At 32.9% G+C, this 24,675-nt stretch overlaps 1 protein-coding gene across 2 annotated transcripts in view; it reads left to right on the top strand.

Moving 5' to 3' along the window:
• Positions 1-23,557, top strand: part of LOC111047886 — a 29,290-nt gene extending 5,733 nt beyond the window's left edge. Inside the window, exons 2-7 of one of the 2 annotated variants that reach the window (XM_039438643.1) lie at positions 6,010-6,124; positions 7,795-7,863; positions 12,406-12,596; positions 16,669-16,782; positions 19,982-20,169; positions 22,851-23,557. In XM_039438643.1, the coding sequence (XP_039294577.1) occupies positions 6,010-6,124; positions 7,795-7,863; positions 12,406-12,596; positions 16,669-16,782; positions 19,982-20,169; positions 22,851-22,947 (774 nt within the window). In that variant the 3' untranslated portion in view covers positions 22,948-23,557. The remainder of the gene's footprint in view (positions 1-6,009; positions 6,125-7,794; positions 7,864-12,405; positions 12,597-16,668; positions 16,783-19,981; positions 20,170-22,850) is intronic. The other variant, XM_039438644.1, reaches the window with a different exon arrangement.
• The last annotated feature ends 1,118 nt before the right edge of the window (positions 23,558-24,675 follow it).

Raw genomic sequence — 24,675 nt, 5'->3', positions numbered from 1 at the left:
GGTGTCATCCTCTTGGTCCTCTATCCTGGGTTCCTTGGGGTGCCTTGGTGGGGTCGAATGATGCGCGGGTGTGACGGGCAGATACATGGTGGCGGTCTCTTGATGTGCGGCTGCTCTTCCTGCGGTGATGGGTCTTCGGCGGGAAACAATATACTTAAAAGAGGTTGATGCTTTCGGGGTGTTTTAGTTGCATGTTTGGCGGCGGTTTTCTGTGGTTGGATATTGGGGGTATCATATAATCCTGGTTTATTAGCTGTAGTTTTCTGTATATCTGGTGGCGGGTCGTTGGGTGCTGGGTTCCGGGTTTTTTGTTGATTCATTCCTATTGCATGTGCTAATGTATAATTTGTACTAATTTGATGAGGTGGTGGTTTATAATTTCTATTATGATTATTCTGAGTGTAATCATTATTTGTATTAAATTGATCATGGCCATCATAATAATTCTTCCGATTTGCTTGTTGTGAATAATGATATGTTGGGCGATTTTGAAAACTTTTATTGTTCCAGTTACTATTTCGTTTGTGCTCATAGCGGCGTTCAAATTGAGGGGCAGATCGGTAGCGATCATATGATACCGGTTCATAATTTTGGCTGTTATGCGGATTAAATTTTGAATTATGTTGATTTGGTGCGTATCTCTGGTCTGAGCGGTGGTTTGATATTGCCATTGCAGACTGTATACCATATAAATGATTTATCAGCTGCTTACAATCAGTAATGGGTTGTGTGGCGAGTGCCATTCTAACTTGATACGGTAGTTTCTTTAAAATAATACTTGCTAATGCCGATTCGTTAATGGGCTCGCTCAATTGAGAATTTTTAAACTGTAGGGCAGTGACGAAAGTGGTACATGCACCGTCTAAGTTAGGGTTGAAATCGCATGATATGATGTCCGCTAGCACGTCCAACTGTTTACTTCTGCTCCAATACTGTTCCAGGAAGACAGCGACAAACTCATCCAATGATGTAAATTCATGGGCTCTACTCCGAAAGAACATCAGGGGTTCGCCAATCAATAAATTAGTCAAACGGAGACGCCAAAAATTCCAAGAGGTAGGTGCAAGAGTTTGTACTAATTTTATCTGATCAATGAATGGTTGAGGTTGCAAATGGCGATCAGTATTATCAAATTTTCCTAGTCCTTGTAATATACTATGTACGTTGAGGTTGTCTGTTTGAATCCCTTGAGGTCGTTGTTGAATATGATTTTCTAATGCTGTTATTTTTTCCTGTGTTATCTGCCATTGACTATTATGTGTAATTTATTTGCGTTTACTTCTTGATTTAATTGAGTCAGAGTGGATTTTTGAATTAGTAGAGTTCCGTTTAAAGCTTTACAGGTTTCAGTATTTTGATTGATGCTACCTTGCAGTTGGTTCATTTTTGTGGACATATTAATCTGTTTATTTTGTATTTCTTTAATACTGTTAATATTTTTGTCAACTGTAGTTGTTAATGTTTGATTGGCAACGGTAATTTGTTTGTGGATTTCTTGGTGGCAATCGGCCTTAATGTTATTGGTTATATCCTGAATGGGTGTAGTGATTTGTATGGTTAGGTTATCTATCCTTTCGTTGAGCTCACATGTAACCGTATCCAACCTTTCCGATAATCCTGCCGTAACTTTATCCTGACTTTCTTTCTGTAGATTTATCATTGCTTTTAATTCTTCCCTATGATTCTCTACTTTAGCCTCAATATATCCAACCGTCGTTCTACTGATTTTATAGCGCCCGCTGTCTCTTTCATGCCCTGTTCCATTGTTTGCTTATTTGCCTCTTTCATTTCCACATTCTCTTTTTTAATCTCCTGCATCATTCTGTCCATTGTTTTTGTAGCATAATATTGAACATACTGCTAGTTTGTTCCATCATTACCTTTTGAAAAGGATCTAGCTCTGTGACTGAAAATAGACTTTGTTTGCTCAGATGTGACTCGGCCTCTGGAGATGCGGGTTCGGCAGGCTGCTCCTCGCCCCCTTCAAAGTTGATCTCTACTATCCGTTGATTCAATGGTGTGTCAGCGGCGTCGATTCGAGTGGATGATAGAGGTTGCAGACCTGGTGGATCGAAGACTATCGACCCGACGCTTCCTGGTTCCCTTTCTCGTGGCGTATTGGCATCTACCGTGGTGGGGTTTGATGTGCTTGGAGTCGACAAAGTGGGATCTGTGCAACCGCCGTACATATATGAAACTTCAGAGTTTGCGGGAGTGTGATTCATTATGTCAAATATGATAAATGCTAATTAAACAGTGATAAAAATGATAAGCGAGATGCTTAAAAAAGAGACACAAACCGGGACTTACAGTGAACAGTGATGTGTAAAGTGTTTGGATACTCTTACAACAAGGTATTTATACTTAAGTTTTTTATAATGCTCTAGCGCCCCCAATGTTTTGTTGATTTATTCTTGGCTAGTTTACAGGCTGCGACTTATTTTCCAACCGGCTTAAACACCTAATATATTTTTGACTAGAAAGTAATAGCAGTTTAGGCTTATAAAATATAATCTCTCTTTATAAACATGTAATTTTTCACAGTACTAATAATATAAAATTTTCTTTAAAACATATAATTCTCTCTATTTAAAGCTCTTGTTTCCCCAAAAAGTAATACAAATTCCCTTCGCCAGTTTTCCTCACAACTCGTATAAGTTATCTATAATTTTCAATATGGTTATTGACTTAATTTCAAATAATTATTCAATGAGCTTGGCTCTCATCATCAGTCCCACGTTGGTACGACATGTCTTTATGCCGTATCCGTGGCCTATCACGTTGGGCGACATGTCTTTGTGTCACGTTATTCTTTATATTTAAATAACGATTAGCCTCCTGCTTGGCATCAGTCGGTAAAGCATGAGATTTGATATAATTAGGTCGTGGTTTTCTAATAGTATTCAGTCTTAAAAAATCTTGATAGGCCTAGATATGGGCTTCTCCTATAACTCTTGTAATTCAATAAATAATAAATATATATATAAATGATACTTATACTATAGTGTTGAGGAATAAAAAATAAATTGCACACCATGAAAGTTTCATACATATATTACATAAATAATGCAAAGATCAATCGAGGCAAAAAATATATATAGAGCGATAAAAAAAATATAATATAAAAATAGAACAATAATTGAAATCAATAAAAATATCACAGGCTAACTTTATATTCTAGATTTATGGCACGAATCATTACCATGTGCCTTTATCTTAAAATCATATGCATTCTGTTGCATGTAGCTGCGATATGCGCTTGCAAATACTTGTCGACTTGGACAATTCAATTAAAAATGTGTGCTCTAAGATCAGCTTGATAAATTAGCCACTAATAATCCAAATATATATATATTTATTAAAAAAACTCTAGTGTTTAGTAGATTTATTTGTATCGAATATATATATTTTTATCTCAGGGTGCAAGATTCGGCACCTGACGGAATAGGTAGAGCCATTCATCTAGTGAATTAGAACTATAATAAATTATCGCAAATTGTATTGCAAAAATTAAATATTATATGCATATGTTTTAATAGCCTAGATTTCGTACTTCTTTGATTTAATAGAATTTCTAAAATATTGATCTATATTTTGCTTTCAAATAAATACCTTTAATACTAATTTTACTTGCGCAAGTATTACTCTTATTAATTTCTCAATTTATAATAAAACCCTTTCGGCGAGCTAGCTTTGATCATCAGATTAATTCGAAGCACTAGGGCGCCCATCACTAATTCAAATTTAATCACTCACGTGTCGAAAATCTTCTTGTAAGCCGCCGATGTCGATCCAACTCCATGTGGTCCGGGAATATGGTAGCCGGAATCGTCTCCTCCAAGGGGTTATAAATTTAATTAAAAATGAAAAATGACTTCTGCTTCACAATAGCATCACGAAGTCTTTTAAGAAATTTAATAATTTACTTTAACTTTAACTTTTACAAAATCATTAGTAAGGTACTTCGCTCTAAAATATTTGGGGGTCCTCTTATGGTGGCATTTGGCTGGCGAGTGCTGGTTCTTCCTTCTCAAGTTTTACAGATCCTCTTTCCGACTTTCAAATTAGCATAAAATTTAAATATCTTAGTCCTCCGCCATTTAGGTTCAAATAGATCTTACAAAAAATACCAAATATTGCTTAGATTATATGATTAATAATTTCTTTGCATTCGAGCCATATCGATAACATAGATTACACAAATTTTAACACAAAATCTAGTACATTATATAAATATATAGAATATTTTTGAACTGGCCTACAGTTGCCGCCTATTAACTGCCGTTTTACTATTGGTGCATGCAAATTTTATTCGGTATTCATGCGCCTGGTAACTCTTATTTCCTGAATACATTAAATTATTTTTATTTGGTTTTTTATTTATGCTCTTTGCATGCTAGTTAATATTCTATACATTAATATTAATTCCATGCTACCTAATAATTAGCCACGTGGACGGGTGTTTTTCATATTGCACACCATCTGATTGCAATAAAGCTCTGCCAAGGGGTTTTGGTCAGATTCTACGTTCCTCGGTTTGATCGATCTCTAGGTCACCGATCCGTGAATACATGTACATAACCTCAATCTTCAAATATTTTATATAATAATCTATTTATGAGCAATAAACTTCCTTCAAATCCTTTTTAGGTTCTTGTACCATTTAGCCAGAATAAGCTGATGCTATCTAATCTTAGTTATTATCTATTTGGCGATATTAGCCAGTTACTTTATTTCAGACCTATTACTGTTTCTGTTAGGGCTTTTTGTCTACCCAGATTTAATATGTTACAATATATAGATCAAAATATTTGATAGATTGGTTGGAATGAGTGAATAATTCAAATAAATTTGATGAACCATTGATTTTCAATATTGAGATTAAAAGTGACGATTGAAAGACAAATAATATTATTAGAGATGAAACTTTCTAAAATCCAAATCAAAATATATGGCTTTATCTTGTATAAATTTCCATCTAGTAGATTGTTGATAGGCAGAGAAACTTAGGAAAATAACTACAGTTTCATTTTCTTGATTAGCAGTCATTTTCAACAATTCAATCAGTTTCAGTTTCAATATAATGTATGTAATCGAAGAATTTTTTTCTTGCCATAATTTTATTTTGAATTTTGTAATTATACTTCTTAGAGTTCATATTTTTATATAGTTGGGATTACTAAAATGGGCTTGAAATACTACCTACATTATATTTCATTGAAATGAAATGAAATTTATAATGCAAGTAGCTTTTCTAAATTGTATGAATACACAACACAATAGTGAGGTCCACGTTATAATGGCAGTGTTTGTTTAGCAGTGGTATTGCTAATCTTGTCTATCATTCAACAATGCGGCTAGCGCTATATCTTTCTCGCTCTGCTCTGTTGCCAGTTTGTCTTTTATCAATGTAGAATTAATAAGTAACTAACAAAATATTTCATCTCAATCATGAAAATTCATTATGGAATTATTGAAAATATAATTTCTTGCTTAAAAAAATATAATTGATTATTTCAAGCGAGAATGAACAGTTAATCAATAAACTTGTATCAGCTACCGTCTACAGAAGGCATTGACAAGACATATGATCGGCAACGTTGTTCTCCTACCTTTCTCCACTGCCATTATAACGTGGACCCCACTATAGATGCAACATACATTTTAAAGATGATTGTCAAATGATATAGGCCTATTCAGTTAATTATAGATTGGAACAGTCCATATTTGTTTTTTTTTTTAATTTGAAACGTTCCCTGGTGATACTTCACCTAGAAAAGATGAGGTGTTCTTTTTATCCTTTCCCAATGTTATTATTCAAATTGAGTGTTATTTATGTAATTAATTAATCGATTTAGGACTATTTATTAGATGTGAATAGGTACCTATCTTTTGTTCTAGGGTTTTTAATTGATGTATTGTATAAAAACATATAACGTTGTAAGCTACATGAGTGTAAGACAGCAATAAATAAATAAATTTTTAAATTCTATGTGATGTATTTTTTAGATAACTCTGGAGATGGCACGAAAACTGAGTAACATCAACAGCATTGAAGATTATTACAAAGCGTTCAACATTCCGCACAAAAGTGAACCTCCAGCATCTTTTTCTATTTTTTCAGGTAACAAACAAATAAATTTTGAAAATATTACCGACTAGTCAACTACTGACATCAGAATAATATCAACTAATTAAATACTACCAATAATACTATAATATAGTATCATAATAATACTAATTAACTTCTACCACAGATAAAAGCTAGCATAAGATGATATCCCATGGTATAGATCGTTTATTTTTGAAGTTTCACTGTTGACTCAAGCCGATAGTCCTAGTAGTTGTTTTTGGTGAAGCTATGTGACGCTGGTAGTCTCTCATACTGTGCCCTTCTTACACTCTCACCCACTAAAAAAATTAATAATAACTCTTTTAATATAATTCAATTTCTCTGTTATTCTGATAACATAATATTTCTGAAGATATAAGTATAAATAGTCAACTACTAACATAGAGAGAAAATAGCATAGAAAGATATTCCATGGTTTATGATTCAAGTTTCAATGTTAACTGAAGCCGATAGTCCTAGTAGTTGTTTTTGGTGAAGCTATGTGACGCTGGTAGTCTCTCATACTGTGCCGTTCTTACACTCTCACCCCCCCAGAAATGAATAATAGATAGTAGTCAACAGTAATAGGTTTGAAAAGGAAATACAAATAACTAAAAATAATTAAAATGATGACCGAATATGATGACTCAGCCAATCATAAGCAGATTACATTATGTAGGTAGCCAACAGTACAGGAAGGAAAATTAACAGAAGATCGGCTTGAAATTTGGAACATAAATGATCCGTACCATATAGGATATCTTCTTATGCTATTTTTCCTCTATCACTATACGACCAATATAGTAGGCTACCTACTATCTACGTCATACATTAAAATTTTTTTATTGTATAAATTTCTATTGAGGAGGTAGAAAAAGACAGAGATATCTGCTCTGTCCAATGACAGACAAGGATAGCAACCAATGATAATCATATGCTTACTTCATACCGTAAATTTCACTATAGATAAATAAATAAATAATTCATTGTCAAAAACATAAAAATGTCATAACAATGTCAGTTCAAGCTTACAGTAGTCTAATATCACATTAAATATAAATTATTTTAATCTATTTTATTTCTAAATTCAATTGCCTAGCACTCTCAAGTCCAAAAACAAACATTTACACAAATAACTTTCAAAATTGAATTTCGAAAAACTCTTTCTACCTTATATTAACATATTCCAACCAGAATTCTCTTTAAATTCTTTAAAAATCGTTTAAAATTCTCACAGTCAATTTCTCTTATCTCACTAGGGAGAGTATTGAAAAGTTTTATAGACATGTATTGCCAATTCTTTTGCGATCATGCATACTGACAATAATTGACTCTAATATTATTGTTATGCCTAGTTTCATAACTATGTACATTACTGTACTGTTTAACACATATTCACTGATATTTTTCTTTAATGATGTTAGGAATGCCAGTATATACAATGATCTCACTGTCAACAGTCCCATACTCACAAATAAATCTCTGCATGGTGTGAGAGGGGCCTTCTTACATATTATTCGCAAGGCCTTTTTTGAAGCTTGAACAAGACATGTGAGGATGAGGATTTTCCCCATAGTTGAATAGGATTTAAACTTTGAATTGCACGTTTTATTCAAGAAATATATGGGAGTTTTAATAATCAGTAATTTATTCATCTATTTATAATCATTAATTTATTTCAGGGCACAACCGATCACCCATCATAGCAACAGGATATGAAACTACAAACCAGAAATTATCAATTGAGAGACGTAAGTAGGATAATATTTTCAATGAATTAAAATTTATAGCTCCTTGAGAAATGTAGTCAATCACCCCAGCATAACTATAGCGAGGTCCACGTTATAATGGAAGTATTTGATCAACATTGGTTTGTTATCTTTGTCTATCATTCAACAAAGCAGATAGAGCTATCCTTTTCTAGCTCCACAACATTGCCAGATCGCTTTCAAAAAAATTCAGAGATATAAATAGTAAACGAAATAATCAATGTTAACCGTGAAAATTATATTAAAATATATATTAACAATTAAAATATTATTAAACATTGAAAATATTTTTTCTTGACGGATAAAATATAATAAATATTAGAATTCTAGTTCCACACTGCATGTTGAAAAGTCGTTGTGTTTCTCATTAAGAAACACTGCATTATTTATATATTCAGGCCTATTTATTTATACATTTATATATAAACAATATCATTCTGAACTATGAATGATTGAAAAATAAAAGGAACGACAGGCTTAAATCCACAAAACTTTTCCTTTTCCAAATTAGGATAGAAATTGTCCAAAAATAGCTGTTATAGCTGCGTTTACACAAAAGTTATTAACAAAATGTTTGTTTTTCCGTCCTATAGATTCTATTAGGTTGAATGGAACTTGACAAACACATATGTTCATCATGTGTATGATAAGTTATGTTCAATCTAATAGAATCTATAAGGACGGAAAAAATAACCATTTTGTTAAAACTTTGGTGTAAAAACCTTAGCTAAAGTTTATAACGTCATAAGTTTTGTCCAATTTTTAGTCCAAAATATATATAGCCCTAACTAGCTTACCCGGCGAACTTCGTACCGCCAAAAAGTCAATGTATCTCATGTCACACTTGACTTTATTTGGTGAATCATGAAATTTATCTGACAATCAATATTTTTATCTACATCTCAATACGGACTCCCATGTGCTTAAAACAGCCGTTCTAATACCAGAAAACAATTTTATCACAGAGTGACGTGTTTATTACAGCTGGTAAGTTTAGATGCTAAATCACAACATGATCTTGAATCATGATGATCTTCCCGTTCTACGTTAGCCGCTCGGCCGACAATTTCGAAACATAGGTCTGTAAGATGGATTAATATAAAATTATTATTAGCCCCCCTATTGAAATTTCTGTTCAGAAACCATCCCCAATATTCACACAACATATTCCCAAAGTTCCATGCCGTTCTGTCAAGTAGTTTTCGAGTCTATAGGGAACAAACAAACTAACACACAAACAGACATTCATTTTTATATATAGAGACTAGGAATTTAGAATTAAGATGAGTTGAAAGCCAAATAAAATGAAAATATTCCACTAAACCATCTCTAATAAGTGGGAAATACTGTATCAAATTGGAACTAAGGAACTTAACACTTTAAAGCTTGAAAAGAAACTCATCTGTTATAGAAATATTCAGTTTGAATTATGAGATTTGATGATGAGATAATAAATTCCCTAGTAGACAAATAAAATAAAATCAATTATTATCAATAAGAAAATAGCTATAATTCTAATACTGGAAGATCAGATATATTGGCGGAATAAATTGAATGATCAAAGCTTCCTCACGTTATAATGACAGTGAAGAAAGATAGAAGAACAACGTTGCCGATTCTCTGTCTTGTCAATGCCTTCTATAGACGGTAGCTGATACAGGTTTATTAATGTAATATTAACTGTTCATCCTCGTTTGAAATAATCAATTATATTTTATTAAGCAAGAGATTATTTAGGAATGATTTCATAATGAATTTACATAGTCAAGATGATATATTTTGTTGTTTAATTGTCAATTCTATATTGTTGAAAGACGGTCTGGCAACAGAGCAAAGCGAGAAAGAGATAGTGCTATCCGCTTTGTTGGTTGAATGATAGACAAGGATAATAATAGACAATGATAGACAATTTCAGAGACTACCAATGTCACATAGCTGCATAGGAAAGAACTACGTGAACTATCGGCTTGGGATAACAGTAAAAGTTGCGACATAAACGCCCTATACCATGGGATATCTACTTATGCTATCGTTTCTCTATGGTAATACCGTTGCTAATCAAACACTGCCATTATAACGTGGACCTCACTGTAATATACAATATTTATAGAAATATTTTATATTTATAAATTGTAATATTTATAGAAAGTGATGATATAACAGATAAGTATAGGCAACTCTGTAGCCCTATCATTTTCAGCAACTTTATAACGTGAATATCGCTTCATTGTTCACGGTTTAAAGTGAAATTTGAAACATATTTTATTGTTATCTAATAGTTTGCTGGAATGAAGAATTTGGAAGACTCAATACATGATAACAGGTTTTCTCCCCAATATAGATGTACAGGTGAAATCAGTTCAAATAGATATCAGTTAAAATCTTCTATTATCCCATGATTACAATCATAAGCTATGACTTGCTATAGTGAGGTCCACGTTATAATGGCAGTGTTTGATTAGCAATGGTACTGCTATCCTAGTCTATCATTCAACAAAGCGGATAGCGCTATCTCTTTCTCGCTTCGCTCTGTTGCCAGATCGTCTTTTAACAATGTAAAGTGATTAATTAATTAACAAAATACCTATGTAAAGTCATTATGAAGTTATTGGAAATATGATTTGTTGTTCAATAAAATATAATTGATAATTTTAAACAAGAATGAACAGCTAATATTCCATCAATAAACCTGTATCAGCTACCGTCTATTGAAGGCATTGACAAAGGCAACGTTGTTATCATATCTTACTCCACTGCCATTATAACGTGAACCTCGTTATAAATTAAATTATACTTGAATTATTTCCAATCGTTGACTTTTATACAATAATCAACTTCATATTATAAATTATATTTTCGAACACTTCATACGCTAGATTCAAGTTTATATATTACATCCCTGATTAAGCTGATTTACGACTCACACTGGCGCACAAGGAATCTTCCTTTTGCCGGTGTTTTTGCCTCACCTACTGTACTTATGCATGTGATCATAAATTGAATCTTCATTTTAAAACTATTGTTTGTATCGTAAAGGATATCATTTCGTTATTATATCTAATTAAATAAATGTATGTATCTTGGTTCAAGTGCAGTAGCATATACTTATATTTATTTTTTGTAAAGCTTTTTTGTATTTGTTTTTGGCAAATAAATTCATTCATTCATTCATTCATTCATTCATTCATTCAAAAAAAAATAAATAAATAAATTCATTCATTCATTCATTCATTCATTCAAAAAATAGATAAATTCTAAAATAATAGGTAAACTGGCTGTGTGATAGCTTTCAAATAGCCTCAGCAGATGTAATGAATGAATGAATGGAAAAACTGTTGTGATTGCATGAAGTGAATTCTTCAGCTGACTAAATGATAAAATCGAAACACGTCTTTTTCTTATGCACTTTCTATGTCATCTGTTATATCCTGAAAAAAGACGAAGGAGTGAGTCAATTTTGTTGTCCAACGAACTGGACCTGTAAAAAGGCTCGAAGAATACGTGTTCAAAATTTGAAGCTGATTGATCAATTCTCTCTAAAGTTATTGTAGAACATACAAGCAGACACAAAACGACTTTGGCCCCCAGTAAGACAAAAGTGAGAACTCGCTAATGCTCGTTCAATTATCATTATTATCATTCCTACATATATACAGGGTGATTCATAATTATGGTAAAATAATTTAACACGTGATAGTAGAGGTAAAAATAAGAAAAAAGTTCATATAAACATATATCCATAAACGCTTCATTAGCGAGCTATACAGAGTGAAAGATTTCGCCCGGAATTCAGTTCCTCTGGTGAAATACACTGATGCTGAATTGTTTGGGGACTAGTTTTTGAAAAACTTATGCTGGATTCATATGGAAAAATATTTGAAAAATTGAATAAAACTAGCAATCAGGTACAACTTATGAGTTATTAGTTCTCTACTCATAAAACAGCAAATTTATGTGGTGTAATGTACTACATAAGAATACATTTTATCCAACTTTTATTCAAATTTAGTTTACACAGCTTACATCATTCTTTTCAGAATTAGATTCTTTACAATTTTTATTGCGAAAAATTATTTGTTTACTGATCATTAAAGAAAGTTATTGGGCATCAAACGTAGAAGTCTGTGTTTTTCTACTTAGATTTTTTGCATATTTCAACTTTTTTCTCAAAAACTACTCACACTACAGCTTCCAGCCTAGATTTATTCAGTTTTTCAGATATTTTTCCATATGAATCCAGCATAAGTTTTTCAAAAACTAGTCCCCAAACAATTCAGCATCGGTGTATTTCACCAGAGGAACTGAATTCCGGGCGAAATCTTTCACCCTGTATAGCTCGCTAATGAAGCGTTTATGGATATATGTTTATGGGAACTTTTTTACTTATTTTTACCTCTACTATCACGTATCAAATTATATTACCATAATTATGAATTACCCTGTATATCTTCTCATACAATCAAATAATGGAATTTTAATTTTTATCGAGTGGATTAATTATTATTAAAATATTTTGATTCATAGATGCTCCAGTGATTAGGGGGGCGGTAGCACCTGGCTGTAGACCTGTCCTTACGTCGGTTGAAATGAACGATAAGGAAAGTCTGACCGAATGGCGAGTGCCCAACTGCATTGAAATCGAAAGATGCTCCAGATGCAGTCCAAATCAGCTCTACAGCTGTCAACCTAATAGAACTGAAACTCTCTATTTTGAGGTAAGTTACGTCCGAATAATTTATTTATTTATTTATAAGGTTAGCAAAAAAATACAAGAATCGGAAAAGAAAAAACAGGCTATTGCCTAAAACTTCTTCAATTTCCTAATTTAGTTTTAAATTGTCCAAATATTATAGGTTATGTCCATTCAAATTTCTACACCAAATCACAATCTAAAATATACATTAGAATAAAACAAACAATTTTAAATTTGGATGGATTAATAATAAGAGTTTCTTAAAAACATGAAACAAAGTATAAATTCACAAAATAAAGAATAAAAACACTTAAATTTTGAGCTCGAAAATATCACATTCACCATAGCTATATAACAGCTGTAACAACTGTTGCCGTTTTTACTCTCATTTTCATCCATTCGTTTTCATTTATCATAATATATTACGACCTGAAAACTCTGACACCAGACCTGAGCCAGCCAGATGACTCGATATTATTATATTATATATCATGTTGTGTTAATTAATTTTATTATCATCTTCATTATCATCTTTTTCTCTCTGTTGTAGTTTTTCGCATGCTCTTTCTCTTGTACTTATTCTTCTTCTTCTTCTTCTTCTCTTCTTCTTCTTCTTCTCTTCTTCTTCTTCTTCTTCTTCTTCTTCTTCTTCTTCTTCTTCTTCTCTTCTTCTTCTTCTTCTTCTTCTCTCTCTTCTTCTTCTTCTTCTTCTTCTTCTTCTTCTTCTTCTTCTTCTTCTTCTTCTTCTTCTTCTTCTTCTTCTTCGTCTTCTTCTTCTTCTTCTTCTTCTTCTTCTTCTTCTTTTGTTATTCTTCTTTTCTTCTTCTTCTTCTTCTCTTCTTCTTCTTCTTCTTCTTCTTCTTCTTCTTCTTCTTCTTCTTCTTCTCTTTTTCTTCTTCTTCTTTCTCTTCTTCTTCTTCTTCTTCTTATTCTTCTTCTTCTTCTTCTTCTTCTCTTCTTCTTCTTCTTCTCTTCTTCTTCTTCTTCTTCTTCTTCTTTTCTTCTCTTCTTCTTCTCCTTCTTGTTTTGTTATTCTTCTGCTGTACTCTCTCTCTTGTTCTTTTTATTAATATTATGATGATGATGATGGTTGTGATCATTTTATGTCATCATTAGTGTGAGAGAGAGAGATAGAGTGTGTGTGAGAAGGAGGGAGGGGGAGAGAGAGAGAATGAGAGTAAAAGGAAGAGAAAGAGAACAGAAACTCTTTTTCTTCTTCCTCCCATCTTTCTCTTCTTCTTCTTCTCCTTCTCCTTACTGCTGATTATTAATATTATTATCATTATTTTGATAATGTGTGATGACTGATTATTATTAGAGAAAGATGAAGAGAGAGAGAGTGAGAGAGATAAAAAGAGAGAGTGTGTGAGAGCGAGGAAAAGAAAGAAAATGAGAGGAGAAACTTCTTCTTTCTCTTATTTTTCTTCCTTCACGACCTCAATCGAATTTTACTCCCTTTTTCTCCAGAATTAGCTTCTTCGTTCCTCTTATATTGGAAGAAATTTCCATAAAAGTGATTATTAACACCTTGAAATTGAATTGCAAAATCAAGTTTCATACACCATTCGATGTGAAATTCAATTTGCTACAAAAATGGTCCTTTGTCGAATTTCGCTACAATTTACCATTCAAAAGTTATAATGGAAAAACTACTTGAGAGACCTGGTTTTGGGAAACGCTGGAATTATTCCTGACAGCCCAGAGAAGTTTGGTCTTGAAGCAGGCGATTGCAAAAGGGGGCGCTCATGACATCTAGCGGCAGAGTTTGTAACTAGACTTCTACAACATTGGTACAGTGCTCTAGTTTTCTTGACATTGTTACTTCATTTCCAATTATTTTACACAAAATCTTTGCTCAAATTGTAGAGCATAAAATTATCTATAATTTGTGCCAGTAAACAGATACGATTTATAGAATAATAAAGTCGAAACTTATCAAAAACAAACAGTCAACACAACTACTCAAAACAAAATTCTCAATTAAAATCATAGATTTTAACTATTTGTCGCATTTAATAGCATATGAATCCTGCAAAATTGATAGACCGTTTTATTTGCTTGAAATCTTGTCCAGTAATATTTTCCAAAATAACTTAATTCAAGATAACTAGATAGGAAAACAGTGTTTGTTACAGAAACTGTTACGAAGTACTGCTTTTAAATGAACGTTAGTTCTCATGAATTCCGCTAGAATGGGCGAGCGAGGCCTTCTGTAAATTATTTCAGATACCAAGACTGGATCATTTTGAGAAACGCCAAGAGTCGAATCTCAAGCATTGAATATAAAAAATTGTAGTTTCTGCAGTTTTTGGTTGATAACATCTAAACGGTTGATCTTAGCGAAATATTTACTTGAAATATTTTGTAGAGAATGAAATTTTCTATCGACTCATTGAAAAACATCATCAGTTACATTGAAATTGAAGACGATATTACTGTTTTAATTATACACTTAAAGAAAGCTTGCTGAGCCTCTCCAGTTTTTGCTATTTTATGCCTTTGCCTTGATAGTTCATATGAAAAGATTCGTAGAAAATTGAATTTTCTATCGACTGATTGGAAAACATTATCAGATACATGGAAATAAAAGACGATATTACTGTTTTAATTATACACTTTCATAACTGAGAAAGCCAACTTCTTCAGTTTTTTGATATTTTATGCCTTTGCCTTGATAGTTACATGAAAATGTGTAACCACATGATCTTTTTAACGTTTCATTGTCTACAAATTATTTCTTTTGAAGTTTTTCAATAAAATGGCTTTTAGAGCCACAATTTGGGGAAATATAAAGCAATGTCGAGTTTAGTTGAAATGTTTCACGCTTGGGGGTGTTGGTGTTCCAATTTCTCATTTTTCAAAGCTGACTGGACCAGCTTTGGCGGAATTCTCCGAGTTGGGAAGTCAGAGATGTCAGTTCATGAAAATGGAAGAGCTTTCAATTTTTAGCATATATCTTTGGAACGGTGCATTTTGAGCCCAATGTTTGATAGAACATTTTTTGTAGAGAATATTATTTTCTATTAGATGAATATGATAAAGCCGTACATAATTCAGAAATTTCGGAGAAATTGGACAATTAAAAAAGCTCCGAATACATAGCCTACTCACCTACAGTACTGGTAATGATTTCTACTGCATTGCTAGTTCAAGTAGTTCTTCTTCTTCATCTTTTCTTCTTCTTCTTCTTCTTCTCTTCTTCTTCTTCTCTTCTTCTTCTTCTTCTTCTTCTTCTTCTTCTTCTTCTTCTTTCCTTCTTCTTCTTCTTCTTCTTCTTCTTCTTCTTCTTCTTCTGGTGTTGTCATCCTCTTTATGATCATCTCATTGTTTCAGTTTTTCTTGTCCTTGTTTCAGTTCTTCTCTTCCATGTTCTCTTTCTTCTTTGTAATCTTCTTGTTCTAATTCCAGCTCCTTCTTTCCTTCTTCTTCTTCTTCTTCTCCGGCAGTCTCCTCCTCCATCGTTTCCATCTTCTTCTGATTTTTATTCCTCCTTCATCGTCTTTTCTTCTTGTCTCCTGTTGTCTTCTTCTTCTTCTCTTCTCCTAATTATTCTTCATTTCCTTCTTCTTCCTCACTAGTCTTTCTTGTTCCTGTTCTAATTCCTATCTTGTTCTTCTTCTACTCCTGCTTTCATCAGCGGCAGTCTCCTCCTCCATCGTTTCCATCTTCTTCTGATTTCTATTCCTCCTTCTTCGTCTTTTCTTCTTGTCTCCTGTTGTCTTCTTCTTCTTCTTCTTCTCCTTCTCCTTATTATTCTTCATTTCCTTCTTCTTCCTCACTAGTCTTTCTTGTTCCTATTCTAATTCCTATCTTGTTTGTCTTCCACTCCTGCTTTCATCATCATCAACATTATCATCATCATCATCTTCTTTTTTCTCCGGTCTTCTTCTTCTTCTTTTTCTTCTGTTTTTTCTGTCCTCTACATTCATTAATTCGGGGTTATTTACAGTATTTTATTGGGATTTTCGTTTAATAATAATTAATTATTAATTGGAATTTGAACAAATACAACTTCCAATTAATTTCCATTGACTTATTATTGATAGAGCTACATTCATTTGACAAATTTTAAAATTCAATTATTAATTGGACAGGTTGCAGTAATGGCTCTGCAAGGAAGAAATAAACCTCCCAAAGAAAAGAGGATAGAAGTGGTCCCAGTTGAGAGACATCTGGACTGTCAACTTTCCTGTAGGGTCAAGAAACATGTGAGTATCACTAATTATTATTGTTCTTCTATACTACTAGTAGTTCTGTGAACGGTAGACCTCGCGCAGTTATAAACCATAGCCTCCTCTCATACTGTCCATCAGAGTAAATCCTGTCTGTATGTCGTGTCGGCGAGATATCGGTGTGAAAACGGCTAATGGCTGTTGGGGTTGGTGTATCAAAAATGCTAACATCAAAAGCTAATCTCCTTCAAGACATACTGGCAACAGGTCAGTCCGAGTTCAAAGCCGAGGAAGGTCCAGAGACAATACTATGTTATTTTAGTTATTCATTGCATGCGTTATTGCATGCAATCAATAGTTCATTGACCGAGCGAAGTGAAGTCTAAGATTCAAGTTGACGGTTTTGCATTTCTCTTTATGTTCCGCATTTACAGCGAAACGCAGCAAGATTCTCATGAAATTTGACAGGTATGTTCCCTTTTACTTTCCTTGCCCTATTACCATAGGTAAGGAAAGTATTGCTTTCCAAAAAAAATTAAGGTACCCTGATTTCAAGTTTTCTATACGTTTCAAGTCCCCCTGAGTCCAAAAACATGATTTTTGGGTGTTGTTCTGTGTGTGTGTGTATGTGTGTGTGTATGTGTATGTGTGTGTGTGTATGTCTGTGAACACGATAACTCCATTCCTAATCAACCGATTGACTTGAAATTTTAAACTTAAGGTCCTTATACCATGAGGATCCGACAATAAGAAATTCAATAAAATTCAATTCAAGATGGCGGATAATTACTAAAAAACCATGTTTTTCTCGAAAACGGCTTTAACGATTTTCTTCAAATTCATACCATGGATAGCTATTTATAAGCCCTATCAACTGGCATGAGTCTCATTTCTGGGAAAATTTCAGGAGCTCTGTAATATTCTTGAGAAAAATGGCGGATAATGACGAAAAAACCATGTTTTTCACGGTTTTCTCGAAAACGGCTCTAACGATTTTCTTCAAATTTATATCATGGATAGCTATCTATAAGCCCTATCAACTGGCATGAGTCTCATTCCTGGGAAAATTTCAGGAGCTCCGTAATATTATTGAGAAAAATGGCGGATAATGACTAAAAACCATGTTTTTCACGATTTTCTCAAAAACGGCTCTAACGATTTTTTTCAAATTCATACCCTGTATAGTTATTTATCAGATCTATCAACTTGCATGAGTCTTTTTCCTGGGAAACTAATGGGGGGTCCACCCTATCCTTGAGAAATGGACTTTGTAACCTCCATCTTGTGCATGAGGTAGGTAGGTAGGTAGAGCAGTTTATAAAAATCATGTTTTTGGACTCAGGGGACCTTGAAACGTATAGAAAACTTGAAATTGTGGTACCTTAATTTTTTTTGGAAATCAATACTTTCCTTACCTATGGTAGTAGGGCAAGGAAAGTAAAAAGTACACAGTCATAGTCAAGATATTTCATCTGTAGAACAGCTGTTTTGACGAAAAAAATCATCTAATTTCACAATTTACACGAAGGAAAAAGTACTCTGAAAACAATAATTATATATACACATATATAGTAGTCTGATCGTAGTTGCAAATAATATGTTGCCGCCAATAATTGTCATGATGTTATTCCCCTAAATTATTCTCGTTTGAGAATGAGGCTTACAGTTCAATGAGCAAGGAAAGATGTGTGAGTGTACCACACCAGATTTTTTGAATTTCGCATCGACGTATACATACGGTTTTGTAAAATTTTGCATTTTAAGGATAATACAAAAGAAAAGTAGTCTCCTTTAAACGTCAATATTACCGTAAAAATCAGACTTTAGAATTATTCATCATGAATCAGCTGTCTAGTGAGCTATAATACTATCCGTTCAAAAACATCGATCATCTTGAAAATGTATCTTTCCATCAACGTTAGTAGACAGTTGTTGTCTACTAACTTTGTCTTTCCATAAGCTGAGGCCATGATTCTGGTTTGGAGTTTGGAGTTATTGATAAAAAAATTTCTTTCACATTTTTCTTTCTTAATCTGATGATTAAAATTGCAACAAATATTATTGAAAAGAAATTGATTTCTAAAATCATGAAAAGTGAGAAATGAAGTTTGTAGGAAATCAGCATTATGGTAGTTTATTTCGTTAATTCCAACACACCGATTTTTCGCCAACACGACAACACAGAATGTTCTCTGATGGGTTGATTGGATTGGCGTATCGACGGCAGCCAGACCTGATAACAGCGCTCACACTCACATTCCGGGACGACACGTCACGGTACGATAGGACAGAAAGCTCTATGTTTATTTAGGATTTTTTTCTAGACATTTTTGATTGATAAATTATTTGTTAATTTTTGAGAAAACATAACAACAGGTCAATGTAACTTACTGAGCGCGAGGTCTACTGTTCACAGAACTACTAGATTAATATTGCATAGAAATTGCATTCAATGAGGCAACTGTGGACCTCACTTAACGTGGACCTCACTATAGGTTTTGTGAGAGCATACTTACATTACATACACTCAACAACTAACAAATAACTGAATCTGAGTAGATATTGGATGAGGATGAAGAAGATGTGGCTATTGGATAGAAACACTTTGAAATCTACATAACCGATGATTAACTATTGATGGAGTAAATTGAGAAACTTGGACCTTACTATAATCTTTTCCTACAGTTACGTTGAAAAGTGGCCATTGCTGCACTGATTACAGAACGCAAAGAATCACTTTTCCGCTCTAGTGCGGGAAAAATTTTTCTGCACTCCAGATTTGCAACATGGCAACGCAAAATACTTCGTAGGTTATATGGAGCAACAGTGCAGCAAAATCAAAATGAAGTTGGTAACAGTGACTGCTGTGGCTGCCATAGTGAGCTGAGGTGCAACCAAGCACAACGCGCTAATTATTATTCATTATATATTATAACCAAGGACAACGAGGACTTTAGGATTTTAGGATTAAGGTTTTTATCAATAATAAAATTACACAGGAAAACATTTGATGCATTTCAGGCAATTTTACCCATAATTACCCACTTTTCATATTCAATGGTAACTGTAGGAAAAACTTAATGTGAAATACGTGCGCAAAGTTCCTCTGCTGCACTCAAGAAACCATTCCGCCCTCGCCTACGGCTCGGGCGTAAACGTTTCTTTTCGGTGCAGCAAACTGTCACTTTGCGCACTAGTTGCACAAATAACTATTTTGTATCTCAATCTTTTTCAGGACTGTATTTCAAAACTGGTGAGATACGACGAGGATGCTTGCAAATGTGTTTGCAAAAATTCCACTGCGAGGGAAAAATGTCTGATAAGGAAAGACATTAAAAGTTGGGATTCAAAAAATTGCACCTGCCAATGCAAGAATATTACTAACTGCCACCCCAACGATTACTTCAACAATGTGAATTGCTCGTGAGTATAATTGAACGAGCGTTAGCGAGTTCTCACTTTTGACTTACTGAAGGCCAAAGTTGTTGTCTGGCTGTTTGTATGTTCTACAACAACTTGAGAAGGAATTGATCAGTCAGCTTCAAACTTTGAACACGTAATAATCCTATTATATTAAGCGAGCAATTTCTGTATATCTGTTTATATTTTTATATGTTTATATTTTTATATCTGGTTATCTGGTTATTTTTATATCTGGTTATTTATGTTCAACGGATCTCGAAAACGGCTCTAACGATTTTCACGAAATTTGGAGCATAGTAGGTTTATGATATAAAAATTCGATTGCACTAGGTCTCATCCTTGGGAAAACTCGCTGGACGACATTAAAAGGATAATTCATCCTTGGCTGAAGCAGCTGAGACTATTGTCGTCCGTGGATAGTAAAAAGTGAGCGAGTGATTCTGTGGAAAATAAAAATATCGCATCCCCGAAATATTCATAAGCTGACGTATAGCCAGTTGTAAAATATAAACACGATCATTGTGTTCTGTTTTATCAATAAATAAAAATAACGAGCCAAGCTCGGTGTCCCGATATTTGTGTACCTACTATGTTAATCTGTGTACCTACATAATATTTACATAATTTGAGACAAAATTAGGAAATTGAAAAAGTTTTGGGCAATAGCCTGTTTTTTATTTTCCAGCTATTATATTCTATTGTTTGTTTTATCCAAAAAATAAATTTAAAGTTTTATTCTAATAGTCGAATCAAATCAGATTACTTTTTATTCTCCGAAATGTACTTTACAATCAAATTTGAATATAGTGAGGTCCATGTTATAATGGCAGTGGAGAAAGATAGGAGAAAAACGTACAAGGTATTCTTAGTTTTTCTCTCCCGATTTGTGCTTCATTGTAGAAGAGACTTAGTTTTTCCATAGAGAAACAATAGCGTAAGTAGATATCCCATAGTATAGGGAATTTATGTCGCAACTTTTACTGTTATCTCAAGTCGATTACTGCCGATTATTGCCGATTTTTACTGTTTTGACCGGGTAAGAGTGTATGAACGGCACAATATGAGAGACTACCAACGTCATAAAGCTGCATAGGAAAGAACTACTTATGTGAACTATCGGCTTGGGATAACAGTAAAAGTTGCGACATAAACGCCCTATACCATGGGATATCTACTTATGCTATCGTTTCTCTATAGTTTTTCTTTCCCGATTTGTGCTTCATTGTAAAATAGAATAAAGTGGAACCATGAAACGTTGCCGATCCTCTGTCTTGTCAATGCCTTCAATAGACGGTATCTGATACAGATTAATTGATGTAATATTAACGGTTCAATCTCGTTGAAAATGAACAATTACATTTTATTAAGCAAGAAATTATATTTTTTCAATAATTTCATAATTCATTTTTATAATTAAGATGTAATATTTTGTTAATTAATGAATGATTCTACATTGTTAAAAGATGATCTGGCAACAGAGCCAAGTGAGGAAGAGATAGTGCTATCCGCTTTGTTGAATGATAGACAAGGATAGTAATACCATATCTAATCAAACACTGCCATTATAACGTGGACCTCACTATAGTAGTATAGTGTTCAAAGTTTGAATAATAGTATCTATTAGTTTATAAAGGGTGTCCCACCAAGGTTGTAACATAGATTTTTCACAACATTTATGACAAAAAATGTCCAGTAAACTTTTTTCCTATCGACCTTAGTTTTCGAGATATATAGATTTTTCGATATTTTCAGAATATGCCCACTTCCGGTCATTAAATACTCAATAACTCGAAAACTACTAATCGAATTTCGATTTCAAGGGTATTGTTGAAAAGAGAAAAACATTTAAAACAAGATTAATGTAATCTTATCTGTTGTTAGATATTTTGTAGTTTTTTATCAGGGCTTCAACTTGAAAAAATTCTATTCTTCAAATTTAATGTCAAATTTCAAACCGATTTTTCTTGATTTTTCTCCGGGTAATTATTATAGTGGTTTCAATATTCCAAAAACTTCTCGATTTTATAAGCTTTCAAATCATTATAATCTTGTTTGAAATGTTTTTCTCTTTTCAACAATACCCTTGAATTTGAAATTCCACCACTAGTTTTCGAGTCATTAGCTTTCAAATCATTATAATCTTGTTTGAAATGTTTTTCTCTTTTCAACAATACCCTTGAATTTGAAATTCAACCACTAGTTTTCGAGTTATTGAGTATTTAATGACCGGAAGTGGGCATATTCTGAAAATATCGAAAATTCCATATATCTCGAAAACTAAGGTCGATAGGAAAAAAGCTTACTGAACATTTTTTGTCATAAATGTTGAGAAGAGTCTATGGTCAACGGCTGTTACAATCTTGATGGGACACTCTGTATATGCATATGCACTTATAGGCCAATACAAAAATTAAAAAGATTTAAAGAGTCAATAACTTCTTTGGCCTATGAAGCCGGGAGACATTGCTGAGTCCGACCTGCAAAATCTGAGCTTCAAATTTTCACTTTTTGGACATGTAATCAAAATTTGGGAATGGAATAGTTTTGGGCCAAGCCTGTTGTTACTTCCCAATCATATTTATATGATTTGTTATTGTATCCACGTATAAATAAATAAATAAATAAATAAATAAATGAGTTATTAGTTTTATTCTAATAGTCTATTTCTTTTCTTTCTTCAGATGCGAACCCATAAATACTCGAGGAATTCGAGTGGACTTGGCATCTAATAATCGAAATCGGAACGATTATAACTACTATAGTGTTGGTACAAAATAAACAAATTGAGGAACAATATTGGAAAAATAATGTAAAAGTGACAACAAATTGTGAGAAAAATATTTATACATTAGTATAAAGCTGGTTCAAAGTGATCAAATCAACGGAAAATATTGGAAAAATGATTGGAAAATGTAAACAAATTGTGAGAAAAATATTTATACATTAGTATAAAGTTGGTTCAAAGTGATCAAATCAACGGAAAATATTGGAAAAATGATTGGAAAGTGTGAACAATTTAAGAGAAAAATATTTATACATTAGTTGTTAGTCAAAATGAGAATAATTTGCTATTTGTTCCCAATAATTCATCATTGAATCTGAAATATATGATTTATTCAACGCTCAATATTCATGATACGCTTGAATTTCCATCACAGTATCAAAGTTCTATTTTGATCTTACAATAAATATTATTTTTCTTCAACTTCAAATCAATAAACGTGATTAATTTTTCCTCTGTGTACTGTGTAATGATACTGGTTCTTCAGTATTTTTTCATTATAAAAAAATTTATCTCTGTGAAAAGGTTGTATGATTTTACTTTAATGAAAACTGTACATAGCTTATAAATAGATTGTGATAATAAAGCATTGAGATTTTGAAGTAATTGACCTATTATTTTATGAAAACCTAGATGTATTATATTCTCCCTATTCTGTTATAGTATTATGCATCTGCTTTTTCTTCTACAGAGCACTTCCAACACATCAATGATTAATCGAATGATTTGACTCAATAGTTTTCATGCCAAGTTGTGGCCTAATCTCAAAAATGATTATAACAATGTTGGTAAAATTTAGATCATAAATGGTTCACAAAAATAATCTTATCTTTCAATTCCTGTGGCGAAGCACGGGTGCCCTGCTAGTAAAAAATAAACAAAGCATGCATACAAAATCACTATAAACTATAACTAATTTCTATAAACTATTACAGATAACAGAGATTGAAGAGAATCAAAGTTAATAGCAGGTGAAATTGTTGTTAGAGAAACAAAGCATGCATTCGAAATCGCTACTGTGTCACTGAATTTCTCAATCAACTTACAGAAAATGAAAAACTTCAGGAAAAACTAATCAATCCGGATTCCGCAAGTGAAGTACTGAGACTGAATAAATTTAATAATTCTTGAGCAGCCAAATGTAATTTGTGAATTAAACTATGAACTATATACAATGGAAGAGAGTAGCAATAGACTGATTTAGATGGAAGGCTGCCAACCAATCAAACGATTGAACTGAAAGAAGAAGTAATATTGGTTTTGTGGGATTTCCAGGGTAACAATATTGTTATCTCATACAGAAAAATAATGTAACAGTTACAAGGTACATGAAAAAAGTGTGAAAAATCTGGTGTGGCGCGCTCACACAACTTTCCTTGCCGTTATGAAAATTGAACAACTTACGCAAGTGTTCCCGCGCATCTCAAGTCTACTACCATTCAAAGATCTGAGCCAGCTGGTGACAGGACAATAACGCTGGAAACACACGAGGACTGCTATCTCTTCATAGTGAATGATTTAATAGAATCAACAGTTGTCAACAGTTTGCAATTGAAATAATCACATTTTCTCAAATTTCGAGCATATTTCCAATTTTAGGTGAAAATTTTACAAGAAATTAATTGAAGAGATTTTAATGTTCAATCTTTTTCACTAGAAATTTTTTGTTCAAATTGTATCTAAGAATTAAGTATAATAAATTTTTTGTTTAGATTGTATCTGAA

Source organism: Nilaparvata lugens, chromosome 12 (assembly GCF_014356525.2).
Source record: "Nilaparvata lugens isolate BPH chromosome 12, ASM1435652v1, whole genome shotgun sequence".
Lineage (NCBI taxonomy): Eukaryota > Metazoa > Arthropoda > Insecta > Hemiptera > Delphacidae > Nilaparvata > Nilaparvata lugens.
The sequence above is the reverse complement of the archived record's forward strand: the minus strand, read 5'-3'. Positions and strand labels throughout refer to the sequence as shown.